Raw genomic sequence first — 21980 nt, forward strand, 5'->3', positions numbered from 1 at the left:
GGGCGTGGCCTACACGTCAGAGGTGGGCGGAGCGCGATTCTGTTTGGAGCAAAGGACTGTGCGGACAGGGCTTTGTGGGTGTTGCAAGGCTCTGGGGCTCCGCTGTGGCACTGAGGGGGCGGAGCTTAGGCTGCCCTCCTCGCTTGCCAAAGGAGCTCTGGGCCAATGTGTAGCCCTCCAAGATCAGGAAAAGGCGGGGCTTTCTGCGTAGGCGGGGCTCTGGCTAAGAACCCTCCCCTAAAGAGGCGGGGCTTTCTTGTATGGACTGGGCTCTCCCCTGGATCCCAGCGGGAGGGTGTTGTCTGATGGTGCTGGCTTGTGGTCCTGTCCCCGCCCGAACAGGTGGCTCGACCCCTCCCCTGGGCAGGTACGCACTGCTGGAGCGCCAGGCCCCAGTGGACCGCTCTGTGCCCTCCTCCTGGGCTTATATATGGTCCCACTTAGACGCCTCGGCATGGAGCTCGCAGCTCGACCGCAGCTATGGAATTTGACGAGTTGCGCCTGCTGGACGCGCTGGTCTACTTGCAGGGTTTCATGGCCTGCGTGGTCTTCGTCGTGCTCGACTTGGTGGGCTCTACCTATGGCCGCTACTCTTCGCACTGGCACGGCCGCCAACTGCCGGCGCGACCCGCCTGGTTCCTACAGGAGCTGCCCTCAATGGTCTGGCCGCTGTACGAGTGCCTCCGTCCTGCAGCCACGCGACTGGTCGAGCTGCCCAACCGGGTTCTGCTGGCTATGTTTCTGATCCATTACGTGCAAAGGTAATAGTCTTCCCTCCGGCGCTCATCCTCCCGCACCAGGCGTTTCCGAGGACCCGTGGCTCGGAAATTAATTCCTAAATACGTAAGATTGTCTAGAACGGCGGGTAGAAAGGACCGCACGAGGTGATCAAAGTCCGTGTCTGGTCAGGGTTAGTGGCACACTGGTCCGGATTTCTTCTCTGGAATAAGGAGTATCAGTGATATTACCTTAGCAGGATGCTGCTGCTGCATTTCTACTGTTTCCCCCCTTGGGGACTCTCTATCAGCCTCTCTCATAGCCGGGTGACTCAGCTTCATCTTGCTAACAACCTACTCTCTCAGAACCACTGTGGACCCCGAATGTGGACTTGAGCAATTTCAGAGACGAGTTGACGTGTTTGAATGAAAAAGGCTGGCTTTCCAGGCACAAACAGGTTAGCTTATGAATCTTTCCCGGGAGATTGTCATGTGAAAAATGTTTCGGTGACTGCCTTAAGTCTTCGGGTTTTCTAATAAAACTGCCTGGACTGTCTCTAGTTCTTGTCCCTAACTGACCCAACATTTGTAAGTCAACGTTTAACTGTTTTCATCTAGATTCTGAAAACTGCACAATAAAAAGGATACTTTTGTATCTAAGGTAGTTGATTTCTATGACGTTTGGGACGTGGGAGCGTCTTCATCCTCTCTGATTTTTGCAGAAGCATTGTAAAATACTCATTTCCTAGAGGGGCTGGGAGAATTCAGTGTTGTGTTTCTAGCCTCCCCCTTCTTCTGTGTTCCCATGAGGAGGAAGAATGGCTTCTCAGATCCAGGGCCCACAAGTCCCTGGTGTACAGTACTGTACAGGAGGTGATTTGTATTCTGGCCTCTTTCCCCACCCCAAGACAGTCAATTTTATTGCAGGCATTTTATATGGGGGACAGTCAACATACAGAAAAGACTGAATTCTGTGTGCCTCAAACTGTTGATAGAGTACTCCAGAAGATGAGGAGATGGCTCAGTGGGTAGCCATGCAAGCCCAAGGAAGAACCTGAGTTTGCATCCCATACAAGCTTCTGTAATTGCAGTGCCCCTGTCAAGGAATGGAAGGCAGAGCTAAGATAATCCCTGGGGCTGAGGCTAGCTAGACTGGTACAAACCGTGGATAAAAGCATGTTCTGGGAGGCAAGCTGCTAGAGGTCAATCTAAATAACGAATCTGGAAGATTCCCTTTGGACTGAGAATGTAGCTCAGTGCCAGAGCATATACGTAAGATGTGCAGTGAAGGCTCTGGAAGGCTGTTAGTACCGAGCAGTGAGAAAAGGGGAAAGAGGCTTACAGACTATTGGGATAAGAATTCATGGTGCCATCTTAGATTATACAGCCGAACGATTACCAAAAGCAGCCTGAGGATTACACACAGTATTTTGAAACTAACACTTGGCTTAACACTTGTAACTGGGGTAGGGGTGGGGTGTGGTCAGTAGTCTAAGGTTAAACAGACATCCTTGCAGAGCGTATTTCTGGTGTAAGGTTGTGGTGACCACTGCCCAAGGTTGTAGTGCTGGTGAAGTTTTATATGATAGATAAGTCTTGTCAGAACACATGTATGCAAGCCAGTCTTCTTTATCTGTCATTAGTACTTGGCAAAAGTGGTTCTTGTTTGAACAGCTTTTTTAAAATTTTCCCCCTTTGAGACATACTTCCTATGAAGTGGTGGGTTTTAGTCTGATCTGGTCCTTTGATAGGTAAGTGGAGATCCATGTTCACGAGTGCCCACATGTCAGGCAATATGAGCGAGAAGCTTAGAAGGAGCAATTCTCATAAGTCCACTGTGAGGCTCTTCTTACTGTTCTGTGGGCTTTATCATTCCAGAGTGCTGGTTCCTTCCTGATCTCGTTACAATTCATACATTTTCAGAGGCTTCCCATGCACAAGGGACAGAGTTCAAAATGAGCAGCAGTGGCAAATACAGGTTTGTACCAGGGACCAAGTGAGCCTTGAAGATAAACAATTGAATGAGTCAGATGGCGAATGAGCTGAGACCTGTTGTAACCATCAAAGCTGACCTTTCAACTCATGGAATGGGGATCTTAGCCCTGCCCCCCAAGATTCATACAGGTACAACCTGTAATGTTAATGCCAGCACTGACATGATCTTGCAGTGAGAATACATGTTTCCCACACTCTTCACACATTCTTCACAAACCTGCCACCTGCTCAGCCCCTTTGCAACCTACCTCATCTTTGGCTGTATTCAATTTCTTCTCATTTGAGGGCAATCCACACAATAAAAAAATCATTCTGCCACACAGAACTCTTTCTCATAGAAAAATAGCCCATTGCTCTGTTTAGCTTTCTTAACCAAAATGCACTTCATACCTATTGTCCTCTTCAGGGTTGTCTCTTCTGTTTGCTGGTTCCTTTCCACCTTGCTTATATTTTCCTCTTTACCTTTATATCTTGTAAATAATCTTGTTTTTTTTTTTTAAACACTCCAATGTACACAAAATTACACTAAAAGAACATGTCTTAATGTCATTCGTGTAGTTTTCCTAACCACCCCCCAAAATTCCTGTAGATTTTCCTTGGGCCCTGTATATGTGATGCTTCATGAGACAAAGCTTATGCAGACAGAAGCTGCCATGTTGAAATTTTCTCATAGAGCAGGGCTCGCTGCAAACACATATGTGATCGTAGTGAACTGTTTAAAGTGATCGTGCATATTGCTATATAATAAATAATTCTTTGCATAGAGGTTAACAAAGCCAGAGGACATAGATTTACATTTAGCTATTGGTATTTCAGAATTTTCACTTTTCTTAGAAATTACTCAAATGCTTAGTGCCTTACCTGCATAAAGAATTGAATTTGATCCTCAGGAGAAGGAAGAGAGAGAAAGATGATGAGAATGAAAATAGGGTAGAAAAGAAGTCACTCCCACGTGGACTTTAGTCAGATATTATGTAATTTAATATAACTTTAAATTGTCACCTTATACGGGTGTGATGGCACACTCCTTTAATTCCAGAACTCTCAATTTGAAGCCAGAGACCCTGAAAAAGAATTATTTTCAACTCACATGTATTGGTTTAATGTTCTTTTGGAATATATACAATTTACCTTTGTTCATTCAAATGCTGGCTTCTCTCTCCCACTATCTGGCTTCAATCCGGACATTGCTAAGTATCACCTGTCTCAAGTTTGTGTAAACATCCACCATTTGTTCACTACATTGTCAATTAAAGCAACCAGCCACAATGCTGAGCAATGGAGAGGATAGGGTGGGACATCCTGGTCTGGAGTGGGAGGAAGAGGAAGGAGGTAGGAGAGGAGAGGAGGAGAATCTTGAGGTCTTGGACCCATGTGGAGAAATGAACTGGACCTAAGATATGACTAAAAGCAATTATAATGGGTGAAATCTGAATGGTAGGAAACTCTGTGATCTTGGAGGTTTAGGATGGAATAACTATTGCCCAGCATTGTGCTTTAGGTTAATTAAATAAATCCTAGTCTCTGTGTGGTGATTTGGTTATACAGCTGTTTAGGGATAACCGTTGCTTAACTAAAAGATATATCAGTTATAAATATTACGCCACAATATACATGGAAAGCTCACTCATTCATTTGTTTCTTTGTTTGTTTTGTTTTGTTGTTCTGAGATAGGGTTTCTTGGTGTAGCCCTGGCTACACCTGAAACTCACTCTGCAGACCAGCCTAGCCTCGAACTCAGAAATCTGCCTGCTTCTGCCTCCTGATGCTAGGATTAGACGTGTGCACCACCACTGCCCAGCTGGAAAGTTCATTTATAAATAATCCCTGTCTTATTTAGGACTTTATTGCTGTGAAGAGACACTATGACCAAGGCAGGTCTTACAAAGAAAAGCATTTAATTGGGGCTGGCTTGCAGTTTCAGAGGTTTAGTCCATTGTCAGAGTGGGGGGAAGCATGTCAGTGTGCAGGCAGACATGGTGCTGGAGAAGGAGCCGAGAGTTCTGTCTCTTGATCCCCATGCAGTGGAAGGAGACTGTGTGCCATGCTGGGCATAGCATGAGCATTGGAGACATCAAAGCCTGCTCCCACAGTGACACACTTCCTCCAACAAGGCCACAACTACTTCAATTAGGCCACACCTCCTAATAGTGCAACTCCCCATGGGCCAAACATTCCAACACATGAGTCTGTGAGAGGGCATTTGCAATTACCCAACTTCATTAAGGGTTATACCCAGGTCACCTGTGAAAATGAGCCATCAGACAAGCAGTCATCATTTGAAAGTACTTTTCCCTCCAGATCTTTAGGAAGGATGGCCATGTACACCTATAACCTCAGCACTCAGAGGTCAAAACAAGAGAACCTCTAGTTGAGAGCTCACATCTCAAATCAAAAGCAGAAAACAGAATGAGCTCAAAGCAGCACATCTCTAAGCTCTCAAAACTGTCCCCAGCGAGACACTTCCTCCAGCAAGGCCATGTCTCCTAAGTCTCCCCAAACAGGGAACATCTTGTCATTCAAAGCACCACAGTCTAGTTGTGTCTTGTAGAAATCAGTGTTGTGTTCATTTCTTTGTATTGTGAAGGTGGCTATTGGCAAGCCAATGCTTCCAGCAAAGCCTTTTTCAAGTACTTGTTAACAGGCATACGTGCAGCAGCTCCCTTCTCCCCCATTTCCTTCCAAATTTATCTGTGTTTCTATTGTTATTTGCATTTGGCAGGGAGAGTGTTTTTTTATAGACAGTCTCACTGCATGGGCCTGCATAGCCTAGAACTTGATCTGTACAACGGGCTCAACAGTCTGGTCTATCTCTACTTCCAGAGTGCGGGGTTTAAAGGCATGTGCCACCATCACTTGTCTTTATCTGTTTTGTTTTATTTGAATAGAGTTTGACAAGGTGAGAACATTTTGAGTCTGCTGCTACCAAAGGACTATGCCGACACTATCATTTCTTCGGGTAGATCCCTACACTGTACAGGATTTCCTACCAGTAACATGAGCTGTTTCTTTCTGATGTCTTAGCATGTAGGATTGGCATTCATGATAAATAGTGTGTTGTTCGAACAGCTCACACAGAACTGGTACATCCGAGGGTTCAATGAATGATAAGAGACATTGTTCCACCTCAGCATACATGTGGGCCTGTCTGTGCACATCCTACCAGGCTTCATGCCATTGAACAAGTTGTGAACACATGAGGTTAGAAATGAAGGCAGTGCTTCCTAAAATTTTGGTTAGCATTCTGGGCTGAAGCCTTTGGATTTGAAACACCGTGATTAATTTTAGGCAAGTGAGAGAATGGAGGCGGCCCTGTAAATGCAAGTCACTTCTAGAGCAGTAGAGCTGGGCAGACCCTTCTGAAAGGAGAGCCTCTGCACAACAGTGTTGATCTTGGGCTGCAAGTTGGGGAGGGGGGCAGTGGCACTAGAGTCGTAATATCAGTGGCTTCACTCATTTATTTGTTTTTATTAGTTTTTAAAACTCCCTGTGCCCCCATTAATATCACTCCCCCTCCTCAAGGTCCCCATTCTAGTTTTGTGACCTGTACCAGTACAAATACACACACACACACACACACACACAGAAGTTAAAATCTAGGACCCACCCATGAAAAGGAATATGCAGTATTTGTCTCACTGAGCCTTGCTCATTTTGCTTAATGCAGGGATCTCAAGTTCTATAAAAGCCATGACTCAGTTTCTTTGTGGCTGATAGAGAACTGCTCCAAAAGTACTTGTTTTGCCAGGTATAGTTTTTAAAATATACCTGGGAGATACTTATGTGTGTGTGTGTGTATGTGTGTGTGTGTGTCTTTGTGTGTGTGTGTCTGTGTGTGTGTTAGCTGGGTGAGGGTGGCGGGAGAGATACATGTTACTAGACACACAGCCCATGTAGTTAGCTGAGCGACATTTAAGTTTTCCCAGTAGAAAAGATAAGCAGTTTCCATTCTCCCCAAGCATCTTACTTATTAAACGGTCATTCGAGCTCCTTCGGCAAGTCCTGGAAGAAAACCAGGGTGGAAACAGCATTTAGTGCTGCTAAGAAGCTGTTGCAGCCAGTCTAGCAAACTCTCGCTAGCCCTCGTTGGTACGGGGTATTGCAGGTGATACAGGACCTAACCAGGAAGAGGTAGAGAGGAGGGTTGTTTGGGCAAGGCCCAGAAGAGGTGCTAACAGAGTCTGGCCTGACTCCTGTGTGACTGCACTGGAGGGAAGCCAGACCCTGGCCTTGGGAATATGGACCTTCTGTGGTGCTGAGGACAGAAGGGGTGGGGGGGCTGTGGCATAGAGGCACAGTGGTGGCTGAGAGATAGTCAAGGGTAATGGCAACAACCCAAATTCTTTTGGGAATCTCTTGGACTCCCTTGACCAACATCTCAAAGGACGGTTTCCCATGCTTGGCCCTGGGGCCTTTGTGAGACAGTCTGGCTCTTGAGGCAAGCATAAAGTGCAACTACTGATAGCAGGCTATGGTATGCAATTTCAGTGGTTCACTTGAAAAGCTCATGTAATCCTGTCTGGTTCATTCCTTGATGTGCACATTGCATAATATTAAAACCCTGCAGATTAATTTCTTCCCATCCAATGTTAGATAGCAACCCCCAAGTACCAAAAGAGATTTTTAAAACATGAAGATTCCAGCTCACGAAACAATGGCAGAGCCATAGCCTGCGTGTAGAAATTATGTCTGTTGCAAATTTACATGATAATGGACATTCCATGTTGAATTTGAGCACAATGGAAAAAAAAATCTATAAAGCAGTTGACATGACCTTAGATACCAATAACTTTAACATTAAACTATGGCATGTTTTGCACATTGAGGCAAACAGTGACTCTGAAGTTTCAGGTGACCCATGAAAATAGTTTATCAAGTCTGCAGAGAAGCTGCTTCCAAGAGCCCTGCAGAGCTCACCTCATTCAGGACGTGGCTCTGTCAGCTCTGAAATCAGAACCACGCGTGGACACCTTTCTAAGCCGCCAGACAACCACGCTGGAGCAGAGCAGCAAGTGTAGCCCACTCCTCATGCTCCGAGCAAATGGTGATGACCAAGTCTGTGGCATACTGGTTCTGCCCATGAGTGACGCCCTTCCCAGTCTGGTAGATTAAGAATACCAGCAAACAAGAGGAACACGTGCACACACAGATACAGAGTAGGACTTCATGCTCAGAAAGTCCCAAGCAGTATTTATGACTGGTTCATAATTGAGCACTGAACTTATAGGACCAGATTGGAGATTCAGTTCTAACTGATGAAAACTTGCCATCTGTGATTCCAATATTCTGGAGAAGTCACCACCCATAAATAGAGCATTACCCATCTCCAATATGTCATTCATCCCATAGAAATCTGTGCCATTAGCCCAGAAGTCTTGGTCAGACTGCTTATTTTCGCATCTATTCTGTGTGTTTTAATCTTGTTAATTTTCTTTCCTCTTCTTGAACCTTTAATCCTGGGGATTAAACTCAAATTCTTATGTTTGGAAGACAAGTATTTTACCAAACAAGATATCCCTCTACCACCAGTAAACTGTATTTTAATAGGCATGTTTTCTTTTAAAACTTGCATTTTTAATATATTTTTATTACTTTATACTATGTGTCTGTGTGGATATACGTGCACATGAGTGCAGGTACACACAGATTATTTGTCTGTGTGTCTGTCTGTGTGGGGGGGTGTGCACATGAGTATATGTGCACACAGAGGCCGGAGTTTCAGACTGCCTTTAGGATAGGGGGGATTTGTCCAGTTTCTGAGTCAGTGTATCTTTTCACGTTCTAAATGATTGGAATCCTGACTACTGTGATTGATGAACATGAGTGAGGCATAGTTAGTCCTTTATCTCAAAACCCCTGATTTTATCATAGAGTAAACCAGTACAAATGTGAACCAAGAATGACATCTATACAAGAAAACGAACTGAAAACCCCAAGTCATGTAAAGCAATAGTGCAGAAGCAGACCCTCCAGCTCTTCAGTTTGTGTCTTGCTTGTGTTTCCTAAGGACGCTGGTTTTCCCGTTCCTGATCCGGGGAGGGAAGCCGACACCGCTGTTCAGCTTTGTCGCGGCAGTCCTGTTCTGCACCGTCAACGGCTACATGCAGAGCAGATACCTGAGCCAGTTTGCCGTGTACGCTGAAGGCTGGGAGACCCATCCCTATTTCCTGATGGGTGAGTGCACACAGGTCATTCCCTCCACTCAGGCCCAGAGGCTCTATCAGAAAGCCCACCTGAGAGAAGAACCATCCTAGGAGGTCCTGTGACCTCCCCAGGGGCTCCACAGCAGGGAGGATGAGGCTGTCCTTGCTTGGAACTTGGAAACAGCATCAAGCTGCAGTTGGGTGGGGACACTTGGTGATGCAGTGCTGCTTCTGATGCACCTGTGGGGGTGCAGAGCCAGCAGTCAAGAGGAGGAGGAATTGCTTCTCTGTCTCTATGTCTGTCTTCTTTCTTTATTTAGTAAAAGATAAGTTTCCAAATGCTTATGTTTTTTAATTTATTTTTTGAGACTTTCATTCATGAGTATTGTATTTGCAACCTTTCCATTCCTCCTTCTCCCTCCAACTCTCCCATGTCTCCCCAACTTCCTCTCAAACTCATAACCCCCTTTTCTTTAATTATGGTAACACACATGCACACACACACACACACACACACACAGATGCATGCACATACGCACGTACACAGGAAACCTACTGAGTCCTTTTAGTGTTGCTCAAATGTGTATGTGTTTGGGTCTGACCACTTGGGATTGGATAACCTATCATGGTGCTGATCCCTAGAGAAAACTGATTCTTCATCTTGTGAAAATTCCCCACTGGCACACCAACTGGTATTGTCATTACACTAGTCTTGTTAGGCAACCATCCTGTTGAGGTTTCATGGGTGTGGCATCCTTGTCATGTGTAGAAGACAATATGTCACAGCAGCCTTCCTGGTCCTCTGGCTCTTACGATCTTTATCCCCCCCTTCCCTGAGCTTTAACTGCAGTGCCTGTGTTATGGATGTACCGGATCGGGGTGGGTACTCTGCAGTCAGTTGTCCTCTGCATTCTGAGTGTTGTAGATTTCTGCAGTGGCATCTGCTCAAGGAGAAGCTTCTTGGATGAGGGCTGAGAGGTCCAGTTCTCAGGCTGTGTTGGAGTACAGGCTGTGACCCCAGCTAGGCCTGAGTCTCAGGTGAATCTAGTGAATCATTTCCGTGTGAACTATTTGGATCATTCTGATAACATCCTTTTGGCCTGTGGGAGTAGTCACCATCTAAAGCTCATCATCAGACAGTGATTCACCAGGAGGCACCGTTGCTCCTGGCCTGCACCTGAGCTGCCTATTAACTATTAACTGTTTACAGACCGATCGACTTTTCCACCGTTAAATAGAAGGACATGAAAGTGGTATTCCCAGCAGGCAGCAAGGCATATTCCCTCATTTTATACTTGGATTTCATACAGTGCATTGCTTTGTGAGGAGACAGGAAGCTGCATGGATGGGTAGTTGCCCTTAAGCTACTTATGGCCAGGAGCAAAATTCTAAAAAAAAAAAAAGAAAACAAACAAACAAAAAAACCCAAAACAAAAAAACTCCCCTAGCCATAAACAGGCTCAGTCTGAAAGATTTGCCACCACAAGTAACAATCAGAAGATTTTCTGAAACGAAGTGATGTGTGATGAGGGGAGAAGGAATGCACAGAAATGCACAGCCCGTTGCAGACTGTCTTCCAGGAAGCTGAGGCAAAGGGAAGGTTTTAGGAGCACACTGAAGAGGAGTGTGTGAGGAATTTTCAAAGAAATCAAAGGTGTCATCTACTCAGCCTCAACTGAGGCAGCCCTCTTACAGACACATCTCCTAGAAGGAGCTGGGTAAGACTGTGGTTCTGGAAGAGCCTAGGCGGCAGTTCCTACACGAATGCACGCATGCCCCGTTCTAGTCTTCCTGCATGCGTATGTGCATGCACCCCCCTCTGTTGCTCCTGCATATCTACACATGCCCTCGCCCTGCTCTGTTATTCCTACATGTGTACATGCATGCTCCCCATGAATGCTCCTCAATTCTACATGCACCCCCAGCTCTGTTTACTTATTTGTTTTAGTTAGGGCTTGGCAAAAGTGGATCCATTTTAACTTGGGTAAATGTATCAGTTATCATTCTCCTTAGTGTGACAACACAAGAGGAAAGCAGCTTAGAGAAGGAAGGGGTTTGGAGGCTCACAGTTTGAGGGCACAGACCGTGATGATAGGGAAGGCGTGGTGGTGGAGAGTGAGGCGGCTGGTCACCTCGAATCCAGTCAGGAAGTAGAGAGGTGAATGTTGGAGCTCAGGACCTTAGCCCATGGAAGGTGTCACCCATATTCAGGGTGGATCTTCCCAACTCAGTCAGCGCTGGAAGGAACATAACTGAGCTCTTAGGATCTAGGCCTACCCTCCAGACACATCTAGAGTAAACTGCCTTTCCTCACCCAATCGTGTGTTTTCCCCTCTGTGATGCACTTGCCACTCCACTTTCTAAGCAGTGAGCAGTAGCCAAGCCACAGCCTGGATGCATTCCTGTCTGAAGATGTCTTCCACCAAACAGTTTAGCTTTTTTTAATTCAGCCTCATTCCAGTTCTCAGGACCTGGGCAGAATGTTTTCAGTCTTTGCCAAAATGTAACACAAATGGCTTCTAGCCCAGCTCCTTTCAGGACGTGTGTTCCCCTCTGAGCCAGTGTGAGGCAGGTCTCCACTGTCTGTTTTCTCTTGGGATTCTGACCTTCTGAGCTCCCAGGATGGGCCACTGAGCTCTGCATACATCCTTCTGTGGCTTTCCTAGCATGACCTTGCAACTCCCACACTCCCACTGTGAAGCACGTCCAACCTTAGAAGAGCCTGTTGCTCAGGCTTAGCATGGTGGCACCTGTACCCCTGCTTCTGATTTCCCTCGGTTATTTCTCTCCATTTCTAGCAAAAATCACAATTGGGGAAGACAGGCCATTGTGCCCGAGAAGGCATGGTGGTAAGGGCACGAGGTTACTGGTTATGTGGGGTCAGCGGTCAGGAAGCAGAAAGAGGTGAACATTTTTATCCCGCTCACTTTCTCCTTTTACTTAGTTCCAGGCCACAGGCCATGGAACCGTGCTGCCCCGCTCACGGTGGAGCGGCTCACCCCAGTTAGCACATGCGCACATGTTTAGATGTGTGTCTCCTCCCTCAACGTTTCTGCATCCTTTCAAGTTGGCATTCAGTTTTAACCATCACAGATACGTTTTTAAAGGCTTTATATGCCTTTAAATCCCACAGATGAAATCCACTGTGTGTCATGGATGCACACAACACTAGTTTTCTTCCACTCAGCACAGAGTAAAGCTAGTCTCTCAGGAGGGAAACATGGGATCCGGACAACTTGCTTTTCTTTGTTAACTTTATTTAGAAGCCAAATCATGTAGATGTAACATCCAAAATCCAAAAATAAAAAGAACTAGCAAGTCCCCTAATCACCAGGATACAGTAAACCTCACCACAGCATTTGATATGTTTAGAGGGAAAATGACATTGCTGGTGGCAGAGTCAGAATAAAGAAACTCAGGATCCTAAAGGGTCCGTTTACAATGAGAGGGTGTCCCATGGCATGGCAAAATCCACGGGTCCCCTAGTCCATGTAGTGCTGATAACAGTTATAACACCGTTTGTCCTTCACATTTTTGATATCTCAGAAAAATCAGGTTTGCCCTTTTTGTATCAGAGTCTTTTCTTGTTACAGGCTTGGCACTTTGCCTTTTCTGGCTGAAAATAACTGGTGTGATACCAGTGCTGTCCATGATGACCACTTTTGAGTACCTCTTTCCTAAGCTCTGAGCTGAAGAAGACATTAATGTGTCTTTGAAAGTCTCACACCCTGCTTCTTAAAGACAAACACACTCCTGAGGAGACACCCCAGGGAGAGAAACCTTAGTCGCTGGTGCGCTAGGGAGAACCATGTTGTACCCACTAGCCTCTTGGGATAGAAGGAGAGGCATGGCCTGGGCCAGAGGAGACCTGACTGGGAGCTACTAGCAGACTAATAAGGTGCTAGGGACCTGCACTACAGGGCTGCAAGGGAAGGACAGAAGAGGACCAGAGATGGGATCCTGGGGTCTATGCCTACTCCCCCGTGGGTAGGGTGGGTAGGTGTGTAGCCAGTAAATATTCACCTCTCCTTATATGGAGGGGAGACTATAAGTGTTTCTCAGTGCAGTTTTCCTGAGGAAAAGGGAAAGCAAATGTACTGGCAGTCTGGTTCCCCCTGCCCCATCATAAGTCCTGTTTTCTATTCCTGTCATGGTAAAAACACAGACTGAGACCACAAATTATGCCCGAGTGTTTTTGGTAGAATAGATGTCTATAGACATGCATAAGGAAACAATCTATTGCTGTAGCTAGCTGCCAGCTGTAGCTCATACTCATGCTAGCCCTGACTCAGAGGATTGTGGTGTACTGTTCAGTTGAGCATGGCTTTCTGAAGTCCTGCCAGTTATTAACTATGATAATCTTGTTTATCCTTTAGGTTTTGCCTTGTGGTTAGCAGGCATGGTGATAAATATCCATTCAGACTACATCCTGAGGAATCTGAGAAAACCAGGGGAAACTGGATACAAAATACCTAGGGGTACGTACTGAGAGGGATTTTTCTGCAAAGTTGCTTTGCACACTACCGGCCTGTCTTCGTTTCTCAGCGCTGCAAACTCGCAGCTGAAGGTTTTCAGTTTGAGCCACAGTTAGGACTGTTCACTTATAAGGGGTCAGTTCTGGCTTCTGAAGATGATGAAGCAGTGGAGGGGTTCTGTGTTTGGAAGCAGGATGGGGAGGACTTACAGGCCACAGCACACTCTGGTCCTTACTGTCCAGCACTGTGACGGAATAGCTTCTTTCATGCAATCTCCTGGAAACTATATAAAATATTGGATGGGATTTAAAAAAATTTTTTTTTTGATACATTAGTGTGCTACCAAGAAAAAGTCATCAGGCGACAAAATGTGAGTGTGTGCCGGAGTTTAGAGAATACTGTGTGACTGTGTGTGACTGGTACCCCCTCGGCCTCACTTAGAGCCCAAATCCATGGCCCTTGGTCCCTCTGAGAAACCCACAGCTGTGGGTGGGCTGTGCTCCTTGTGGTCTTGCTGTGGTGCATCCATGGGCCTGGTTGCAGAACCAGCACTGCTGCACCATGCCCAGAGGAAGGGGTGTCCAAAAGCTGCAGGTCCCCTGAGGAACCTGAGCACTATGTCCAAGAGTTCCGCTGACTTGGAGGACTGGATGGGGTCAGATTTTAAAGTAGACATGGCACTGATGAGTAAAGGAGCCAACAGCTAAGCACCAAGAAAGTAGAACCTCAGAGAGTTCCTAAAGACAGAACAGCATTGCAGGTGAACCTAAAACTTTGAAAACATGTGAGGTTGAATAACAGTAAAAATAAGATGTACAAAATAAATAAAATGAAATGAGTCATGCCAAATTCTAATTAGTCCCAACTCCCCAGAGCCGGGAAGCAGCAGAGCCATCCCCTAGAAGTCACAGTGTGTGATAGACTGTTGTGTGACTTCCTGATGTGAACAGCATATCTGTTCCCCCAAGGCAGGGCACCAATGGCAGACCGGAGAAAGGATGAGCCTCAGGCTAGTGCTGTGAGCCAGTGGCTTGGTTGGTGCTGCTTACTGGAGCATGGATGACTCAGAGGCAGCTGGGTCCCCCACAGCCCACCCCAGCCTGGGTAGTGACTCACCAAAGCAAAGCCAAAGCTGCATTGCTGGAGTTTCCTCCCTGCCTTGCCTGAGTCAGCAGGTTTCTCCTCCCCTGCAGTGGCTCTCGCCTTTGTAGTCTGAGAGGTACCCTGTGAACCCTATGGCTCTCAGGAGATTCCTGAGTTGGGTAAGTGTTGTGGAGTGATTTCTCAGCCATACGTGCCCTCCTGTGCCTGAGTGTTTCCGCTGGAAGGAAACAGCATCGAAGCATAGATGTGACGGAGGACAGGCTCTGAGGGACGGGAGAGGTGCCCCTGAGGCCTTGTGCTCAAGAGCAGACAGCAGTCAGCTGTAACTTTCCAAAGGAGCCATCTCCTGGAGAGCAGGTAGGCACTGCCCCTGCCTTCGAGTCACCCACATCTGCATAATAAACACCTGATTTCACAATTGGGGACAAGGCATCAGGTCCAGGGGACAGAATAGAAGGATCCACAAAGTGCAAAAGCCATGGAAGTGACTGGTTCGAGAAACACCACATCTAGACTCAGCATCTTTCTTACCACTGCAGCAGGCTACCTGGCCGGAGGCAAGTGAACAAGGAAGGACTTGTTTTGGCTTGCAGTTGGAAGGGTTCTGGGAGGTACAGCAGAATTTCATGGCTGGCACGGCTCATATTGGACATCAGGAAGTGTCAAGAGCTATCTCTAATCCTGACTGGGCTAGAAATACTCTGAAGGTCCACCCTGCTCAACAGCCCACCTTCTCCTAAAAGTCCTACAAGCTCCAAAATGGGGCTGGAAACTGAGGACCACATGTTCAAATACATGGGTCTCTAGGGGACATTTCATAGTCACTGATACTCATAAAATCCAGGGATGGCAGGATCCCAGGGGAGGGCCCTGCCCAGCCAGAGTAGTCACACAGGAGCCTGAGGCCCTTCAATACAACAGCCTGTCCAGCCCATGGCAGTAGAGATGCCACAAAACTTGTATCCCTTTCCCTTCAAGTTTTTTTTTTCTTTTACTTCTTCTCCTCCACCTTCTCTTCTTCTTCTTCATTCAAAGTTTTCACTGTGTATCCATGGGTGGCTTCAAACTTGCCATGTAGACCATGCTAGCCCCGAGCTCACAGAGATCCCCCTGCCCCTGCTTCCCAAGGGTTGGTATCAAAAGCATGTGCTGCCACACCCAGCTTCTTTCATTTCTTGACGCCAGTTGCATATTCATGTCCTAACCCAACATCATGAAACCAGAAGAACAAGAAAGAGAAAGTCAGGACACCTTTGCAGACACACTGTAGGGGAAACAGCAGTGAAACCTATGTTAACAGGAATGCTTCTCTGAGCAGAGGAAGTTGCAGCTGACACCCCAGTGTGGTTTGTCTTTGGGAAAATGAAGCGGCTACAGCATCAGTGCCCATTGACTAGATGCCAGCAGAGCACTGCCTGTTCCAAACCTGGTGCCCTGCCTGCCACAGGCAGAGCGGCTTTAATCCTGCAGTGAGAAGAGACCACCTCCTTGTCTGTAGCTGCACATCTCCCAGAGGCCTCCAGGGCCCTTAGAACAAGCTGAGCAGATGATGCAAAGGCTAGTGCCTCCCAGAAAACAGGAGATGCCACCAGCGAGCAGGAAAGGCAAGGCAGGAGCTGTGAGGTTAGGCAGGAAATCTTTTCTAACATTCATCATTTCTAATCTTCTGAGTTAAGAGTCACACCAAGAAACAACAGAAACCATAGCAGAACAACCAACAGGTCCCACAGAAGGATGTGAAAGATGGAAATGAAATGAGAGGAGGAAAGGAAGCCTAAGAGACTGGATTGCATGACAGCTGCACAAAGCAGGGCAGGGGGCCTCAGTGTGCCTGTTCCAGGACACAGAACACACCCTGAAGACAAGAAAGCCTTGGTGGTGGGGATAGGGCCTCAAGTCTGATATTCAGAGGAGCTCAGCACATACCATGGGAAACTGACAAAGCCATCGGCTACACCTAGAGAATCTTCTCTTTGGTGGTTATGCAGATCCTTGAGGTGGTCCCCAAAGAGGAAACATGGGCTTTTGCCCTAGCATCCCTTACTTATGCTCTGTCAGCTCTGTTAGTGGTTTTAAAGATCCAAAGCACAGGGTGTGACAGCCGTGAGTCTTGAACCGACCAACTCACCGCACGCTCTGCCTTCCAGGAGGCTCTGAGTGTGTCACTCGGCACGGGGTCTGTGCTCCGTGGCTGAGCCACACCCAGTGGAGTTGTTTACCAGAGCTGACAGTTACACTGGTGTCTCCTGCCAAGGCCAAGTGAGGCTATTTGGCGGGTGGGTGTAGAGCCTGGAGTCGACACAGAGATAGTATCCCAGCTTGTCCACACACGCAGATGCAGAGACCGTCAACCCTGACCAGGGTAAGGGCAAGCGCTGTGAGCTGGCAGTGACAGTGACAATCCACTGCTTTGTTTTGCTCGATTAAAGCATTCTCAAGAGCAGATAAAAGCTTGATTGGCTGGTTAGCAGGTTCTGGGATATGCCTGCCTCCATCTCTCCAGAAGTGAGATTATAAGCGTACACCCCACGCTTGGCTTTTTACGTGGGTGGTGGGGACTGAAATCAAGTCTTTGTGCTTACGAGGCAAGCAGCTGGGCCATGAGATCTGTCTTTACACTCTGTAAAGTTAGTGCATAGCAATGTCTCGGGCAATGCATTCGTTTGTACCGTTTTACACACACTTGTCTTGTGCTGTCTTCTTATGCTGCCTTCTTTAAAGGGACGGCGCCTAGCAGAGTTTTGTGGGGGATTCTTAGCTAGCGGCATGCTCACCAGCCTGTGCCCCACCCCATGCTTCCCCCCTGGTCTCCACACTGGACACCAAAGAGAAAGGTCACATGGTGTCCTGTTGTGGCCTCCACCCCAGGTTGGGGTGGTGTGGTATTTGAAGGGAGGCTGCAGAGGTGCCCACTTCGAGGATTCAGGCTTTTTTTTTTTCTATCATCATCATTATCATCATCATTGTGTGTGTGTACATGCAGGGGCACACACATGCCACTGCGCATGTGTGGAGGTCAGAGGACCACTCCCTGGAGTCGGTTCTCACCTGCCAACCTGTGGGCTCTGGGGGTTGAACTCAGGTCATCAAGCTTGGCAGCAAGTACCTTACCTACTTTTGACCACACTCCCAGACTCTGGCCCTCCCTAAATCCCTTGTCCTATCACTAAGACACTTAGCTTTTCATAGAAGATCTCATGTAACCGGTGCTGAGATAACAATCCTGGGCCTCCATGTCTGCCCTGCTTCATTCTCTCTGGGGTGAGTGAGACAGTGTCATTGCAGGGAAGTGTCTGAAGCAGCAGATGAGCCTCACAACCCCCTGGACTCCGGCCACAGATGCATGCACACAAGAATTCTTCGACGCACAGAACCTGAGGACCTCGTGCATGCATGCATGCGTGTGTGAAGACCCACCCACCCTACAGTAACAACCCTAGTATTTGAAACCATCATGTCTAACTATGTGTAGGATCACAGACTATCTTCACTTTCTCCCTCTCCCTCAGTGCTGTCCTTGCATAGCTCTAGGGACTTGGACCTGACTGGGACAGTGAGGGAATGAAGAAGCCACAGACAGTCACACAGAGAATCTGGGATCATTTGGACTGCTGGCTGATGGTGAAACTGCAGCATTCTGGAAACCTGTCCTGTTTATTATGTTGTGTTGATCTGAGAGCCGAGGTTATCACACAGAGCTGATTCGGAGGCGGGTGTGCGACATACCACTGGATCAAGGAGGGAGGTTTGGCTGGTCCTGATAGGAGCTCTCCTTCGTTAGGGAGCAGTCTTTAGGCTGTAAACATCTATGGGGAGAAAACTGCGGTGGATATTTTCAGCACACATTGTTAATGATCATACATGGACCAGAGAAAGGCTTTCTGTCCATCCCTGTGAGCCCCACTCAAAGAAAGCATTGCCACACCTGTAGGACAAAGACCCGGTTCCTGGTCTTGACCATGCCCATGTCAACACACACATTCGCTCGACACTTCACACATGTGAGAGTTAAGCCCTGCTGCGCTGTGACCTTATAGCTGCAAGATAAGTGTGTAGTCCTACCCAGTACTTGCTTCTAGCCACATACGCCAGACTGCGGTATCTGACCTGTGTTCTCTGTTACAACAGCTTCTTCTCTTCTGAGAAGTACACCACCTGAGCTCCCCCAGGACCTGCGTGCATTTTGGTTGCTGACGTGGCTTCTGGAGGTGGTTTCTGACGGAGGGGATGAACACCTTTTTAAAACGAGTTCTACCCACAGCAGATTCTCCATGGAGCTGTGAATGGGGACCTAGAATGGAACACATGGGGCTTCTCTATAGTGGCCCTCAGCACCGAGTCCATGTCTCCTCAAAAATCTCTCTACTGTAGCGTAGCCTGGCTGAGGTGCCCCATGGCTACCTGCCCAGAGTGTAATACTCCTAATGCATATTTGGAAGTTTTCCTTCCAAATATGCATTACTTCAAATATGCAAAATTTACTTCAAATATGCAAAACTTCAGGCCTGAAGTTTTCCTTCGTTCAGGCCTTTCTCTCCCTCCGCCTCTGCCAGGCTCTCTGCTCATCAGTCTCCCAGACCTGACCCCTTCTTCAGAGACAGTCTCTCCTGATTTAAGCTGCTTTCCCAAGTCTGCTACAGAAAAGGGCTGTTTCCAAATCCTGTTGGCAGAGGGCAGCAGCTACATTGAGTGACTTTTTTCTTAGGAAATCCTGTTTCTCAACTAGACTCCCAGCTAGGATCAAATCTGTGATCTTTATCTAACCTCTGCCTCCTTCTGCTCCCACACCAGCGCCAAACCTTTCCATTTCTTTCTTCTTTCTGCTTCTCACTACACACACACACACACAGAGCCGGCATTTCCCCTTATGTAGTGGTCTGGCTCAGAACCTGAGTCCAGGGATGTTGCACAGAAAACCAACCACTCCTCCCCATTATTCCTTTCGTAGGAGGTGACATTTTGCAGATTTTTCTCCGCGCCCCCCCCATAAAGGCCTGTACTGTCTTAAGTCCCTTGTCCCTGGCTCGCCATCCCAGCTCATTAGCCTTTCAGTTAGCCTTCAGGGAAGAGCTTTTTTTTTTTTTTCCAATATTGAATTTTTGTTCTGCCAACAATTTCCAGCACCTCCGGATGTTTGTGGTGACCTTTCTCCTCTTTTCTCTTTTTCTCTAGGAGGCTTATTTGAATACGTGTCTGCAGCCAACTATTTTGGGGAGGTGGTGGAGTGGTGTGGCTTTGCCCTGGCCAGCTGGTCCCTCCAGGGTGCAGTGTTTGCTCTCTTCACCTTCTTCGTGTTGTTCACAAGAGCAAAGCAGCATCATCAGTAAGTTTTAAGACATGTTTGCATTCTTAGTTTGCTCTTAGACTTCAGCGTCACGGCTTCCAGGCTAGACATTCAGAATGCTAATATTAACTTGAATTTCTAATCCCAAGCACAAAAGCTGAGAGCCCAGGGGCAGGACCTTTGGGGATCCTCCCTAGGGCCTGCAGCTCAGTGCCTTAGTCACTGTTGTATTGCTGAGAAGAGACGCCATGACCAAACATGTGTATGACAGAAAGCATTTAACTGGGAACTTGCTTACAGTTTGATTCAGTCCATTAGTTGAGACCAACATCCTGATCTGTAGGCAGAAATAAAGAGAGAGACTAGACTCAGCCTGGGCTTTTGAAACCTCAAAGCCTGCCTCCTCTAACAAGGCCACACCTCCTAATCCTTTCATAGCTCTACTTCCTGGTGACTAAGCCCTCAATTATACAAGCCCGTATGGGGTCATTCTTGTTCACACCGCCACAGCCTGCTGAGAAATACAGAGGTATAAAGAAACAGGGCAAGAACCTGAGAGGAAGGTTATACCCAGGAACTACATTATCAAATGTAATGTGCCTGAAGCACAGCGTGAGGTGAGAGCTGCCAGAGGGCTGCAGGTTGTCTGTGCCGGCAACCTAGCTGCCAAGAGAGGAAAGGCAGCAGCTCTGTCCCACTGGGATGGGAGCAGCCTAGACTGGCAGGCTGTTACATGGATTCTCGCTTGGGTATCTCATTGGGCTTTTCCTTTCTGCTAGTGGTTTAGATGCCAGCCCCCATGCCTTCCTGCTGATTGACCTCGCAGCCTATACTTGGAGCAAGTAGCAGCCATCATAGACAGAATGCATTGGCTTTCTGGCCTTCTTAGGCCTCTCTCACTCCCCTTTATGTCCCCATCTCAGATATAAACACTGACTTCTGTCAGGGAATAGGGCAGTGACTGCTGTAGCTGCTTCATGCTAAGAAGGGGCAGAGTCCATGGAGGGGGGGTCTAAAAGGAGAAAGAACTCTTATGAGGCGATCTCTGCTGGTCTGGGTGCTGCAGTAATAATTAGGAGGGCAGCGCATCTTGGGCTTTTTCTGCAGGACTAACTATAGAAGCAAAGGGGCAGACGGACTGGAGAGAAGAATGCTAGAGGCCACTTTAGTACAGTCCAGAGAGTGATGACCCCTGGGTCCACTTCCAGGCATGTTGATAGCTATTAAGTGGCTAGAATCACAGTAACAGGGGCCTCCCAGAGAGAGAGAGAGAGAGAGAGAGAGAAGAAAAAAAATTGTACTGTGAAAGCCAGAGAGATTGGATCTCACCTCTGTCTCTGTTGTGCTTGCTTGTTCACTCTCTCTCTTTCTCTCTCTCTCTCTCTTTGTTGTGTGTGTGTTTTGAGACAGGGTTTCTCTGTGTAGCCATGGCTGTCCTGGACTCACTTTGAAGACCCAGCTGGCCTCACAATGATTTGCCTGCCTTTGCCTCCCTGAGTGCTGGGATTAAAGGTTTGTGCCACCACGCCCAGCTGCGGGGAAAATTTAATTACAATTTGATTATTATCAGGTTAAAGCTATTGTAGACCTGTCTTTCTTGGCTTCACATAGGCACTGCAATGTTGTATCGAGCCCAATGTCCAAGGAACATGGTTCCCTTAGTCCCTTAGAAAAGTGAGCCAGTCATCACGCCCATGCGCTGCTCTTTCCTGCTGGGTGTTTAGGATTAGACAGGTAGCCCAAATCAATCACTTTTATCCCTTGGTGTCTTTGTTAGGGTTTTATTGATGTGAAGAGACACCATGACCACAGCAACTCCTATAAAAGAAAACATTTCACTGGGGCTGGCTCACAGTTCCAGAGGTCTAGTCTGTTGTCGTCATGTCGGGAAGCATGACAGCATGCAGGCAGACGTGGTGCTGGAGAAGGAGCTGACGGTTTTACATCTTGATTCCACAGGCAGTGGAAGGAGACTGTGTTGTCACACTGTGCATAGTTTGATCATAGCAGACCTCAAAGCCTATCCCACAAGGTCATACTTCTTCCAACAAAGTCGTACCTACTCCAACTCCACTCCCTATGAACCCCCACCACAGGCACCTTGCTCTGTGTCCCTCTCTCCCTCCTTTGGTCACGTAACCACTTGTTCACTTCCATTGCTGAGCATGCTGGTCTCTCCTTGTCTCCCCCACATCCTTCCCAGCCCCCAAGCAGCAGACAGGATTACAGCTTATAGGCTGCCTGCCTTGTTTTCTCTCGAATT

The 21980-nt window shown here is 47.4% G+C and overlaps 1 protein-coding gene across 1 annotated transcript in view; it reads left to right on the plus strand.

The window, feature by feature from the left end:
• Positions 1-81: 81 nt before the first annotated feature.
• Positions 82-21980, plus strand: part of Srd5a1 (steroid 5 alpha-reductase 1) — a 31585-nt gene continuing 9686 nt past the window's right edge. Inside the window, exons 1-4 of the mRNA XM_021640249.2 lie at positions 82-761; positions 8719-8885; positions 13231-13332; positions 19606-19756. Coding sequence (XP_021495924.1) covers positions 481-761; positions 8719-8885; positions 13231-13332; positions 19606-19756 — 701 coding nt within the window. The 5' untranslated portion in view covers positions 82-480. The remainder of the gene's footprint in view (positions 762-8718; positions 8886-13230; positions 13333-19605; positions 19757-21980) is intronic.

Source organism: Meriones unguiculatus, chromosome 3 (genome assembly GCF_030254825.1).
Source record: "Meriones unguiculatus strain TT.TT164.6M chromosome 3, Bangor_MerUng_6.1, whole genome shotgun sequence".
NCBI lineage: Eukaryota > Metazoa > Chordata > Mammalia > Rodentia > Muridae > Meriones > Meriones unguiculatus.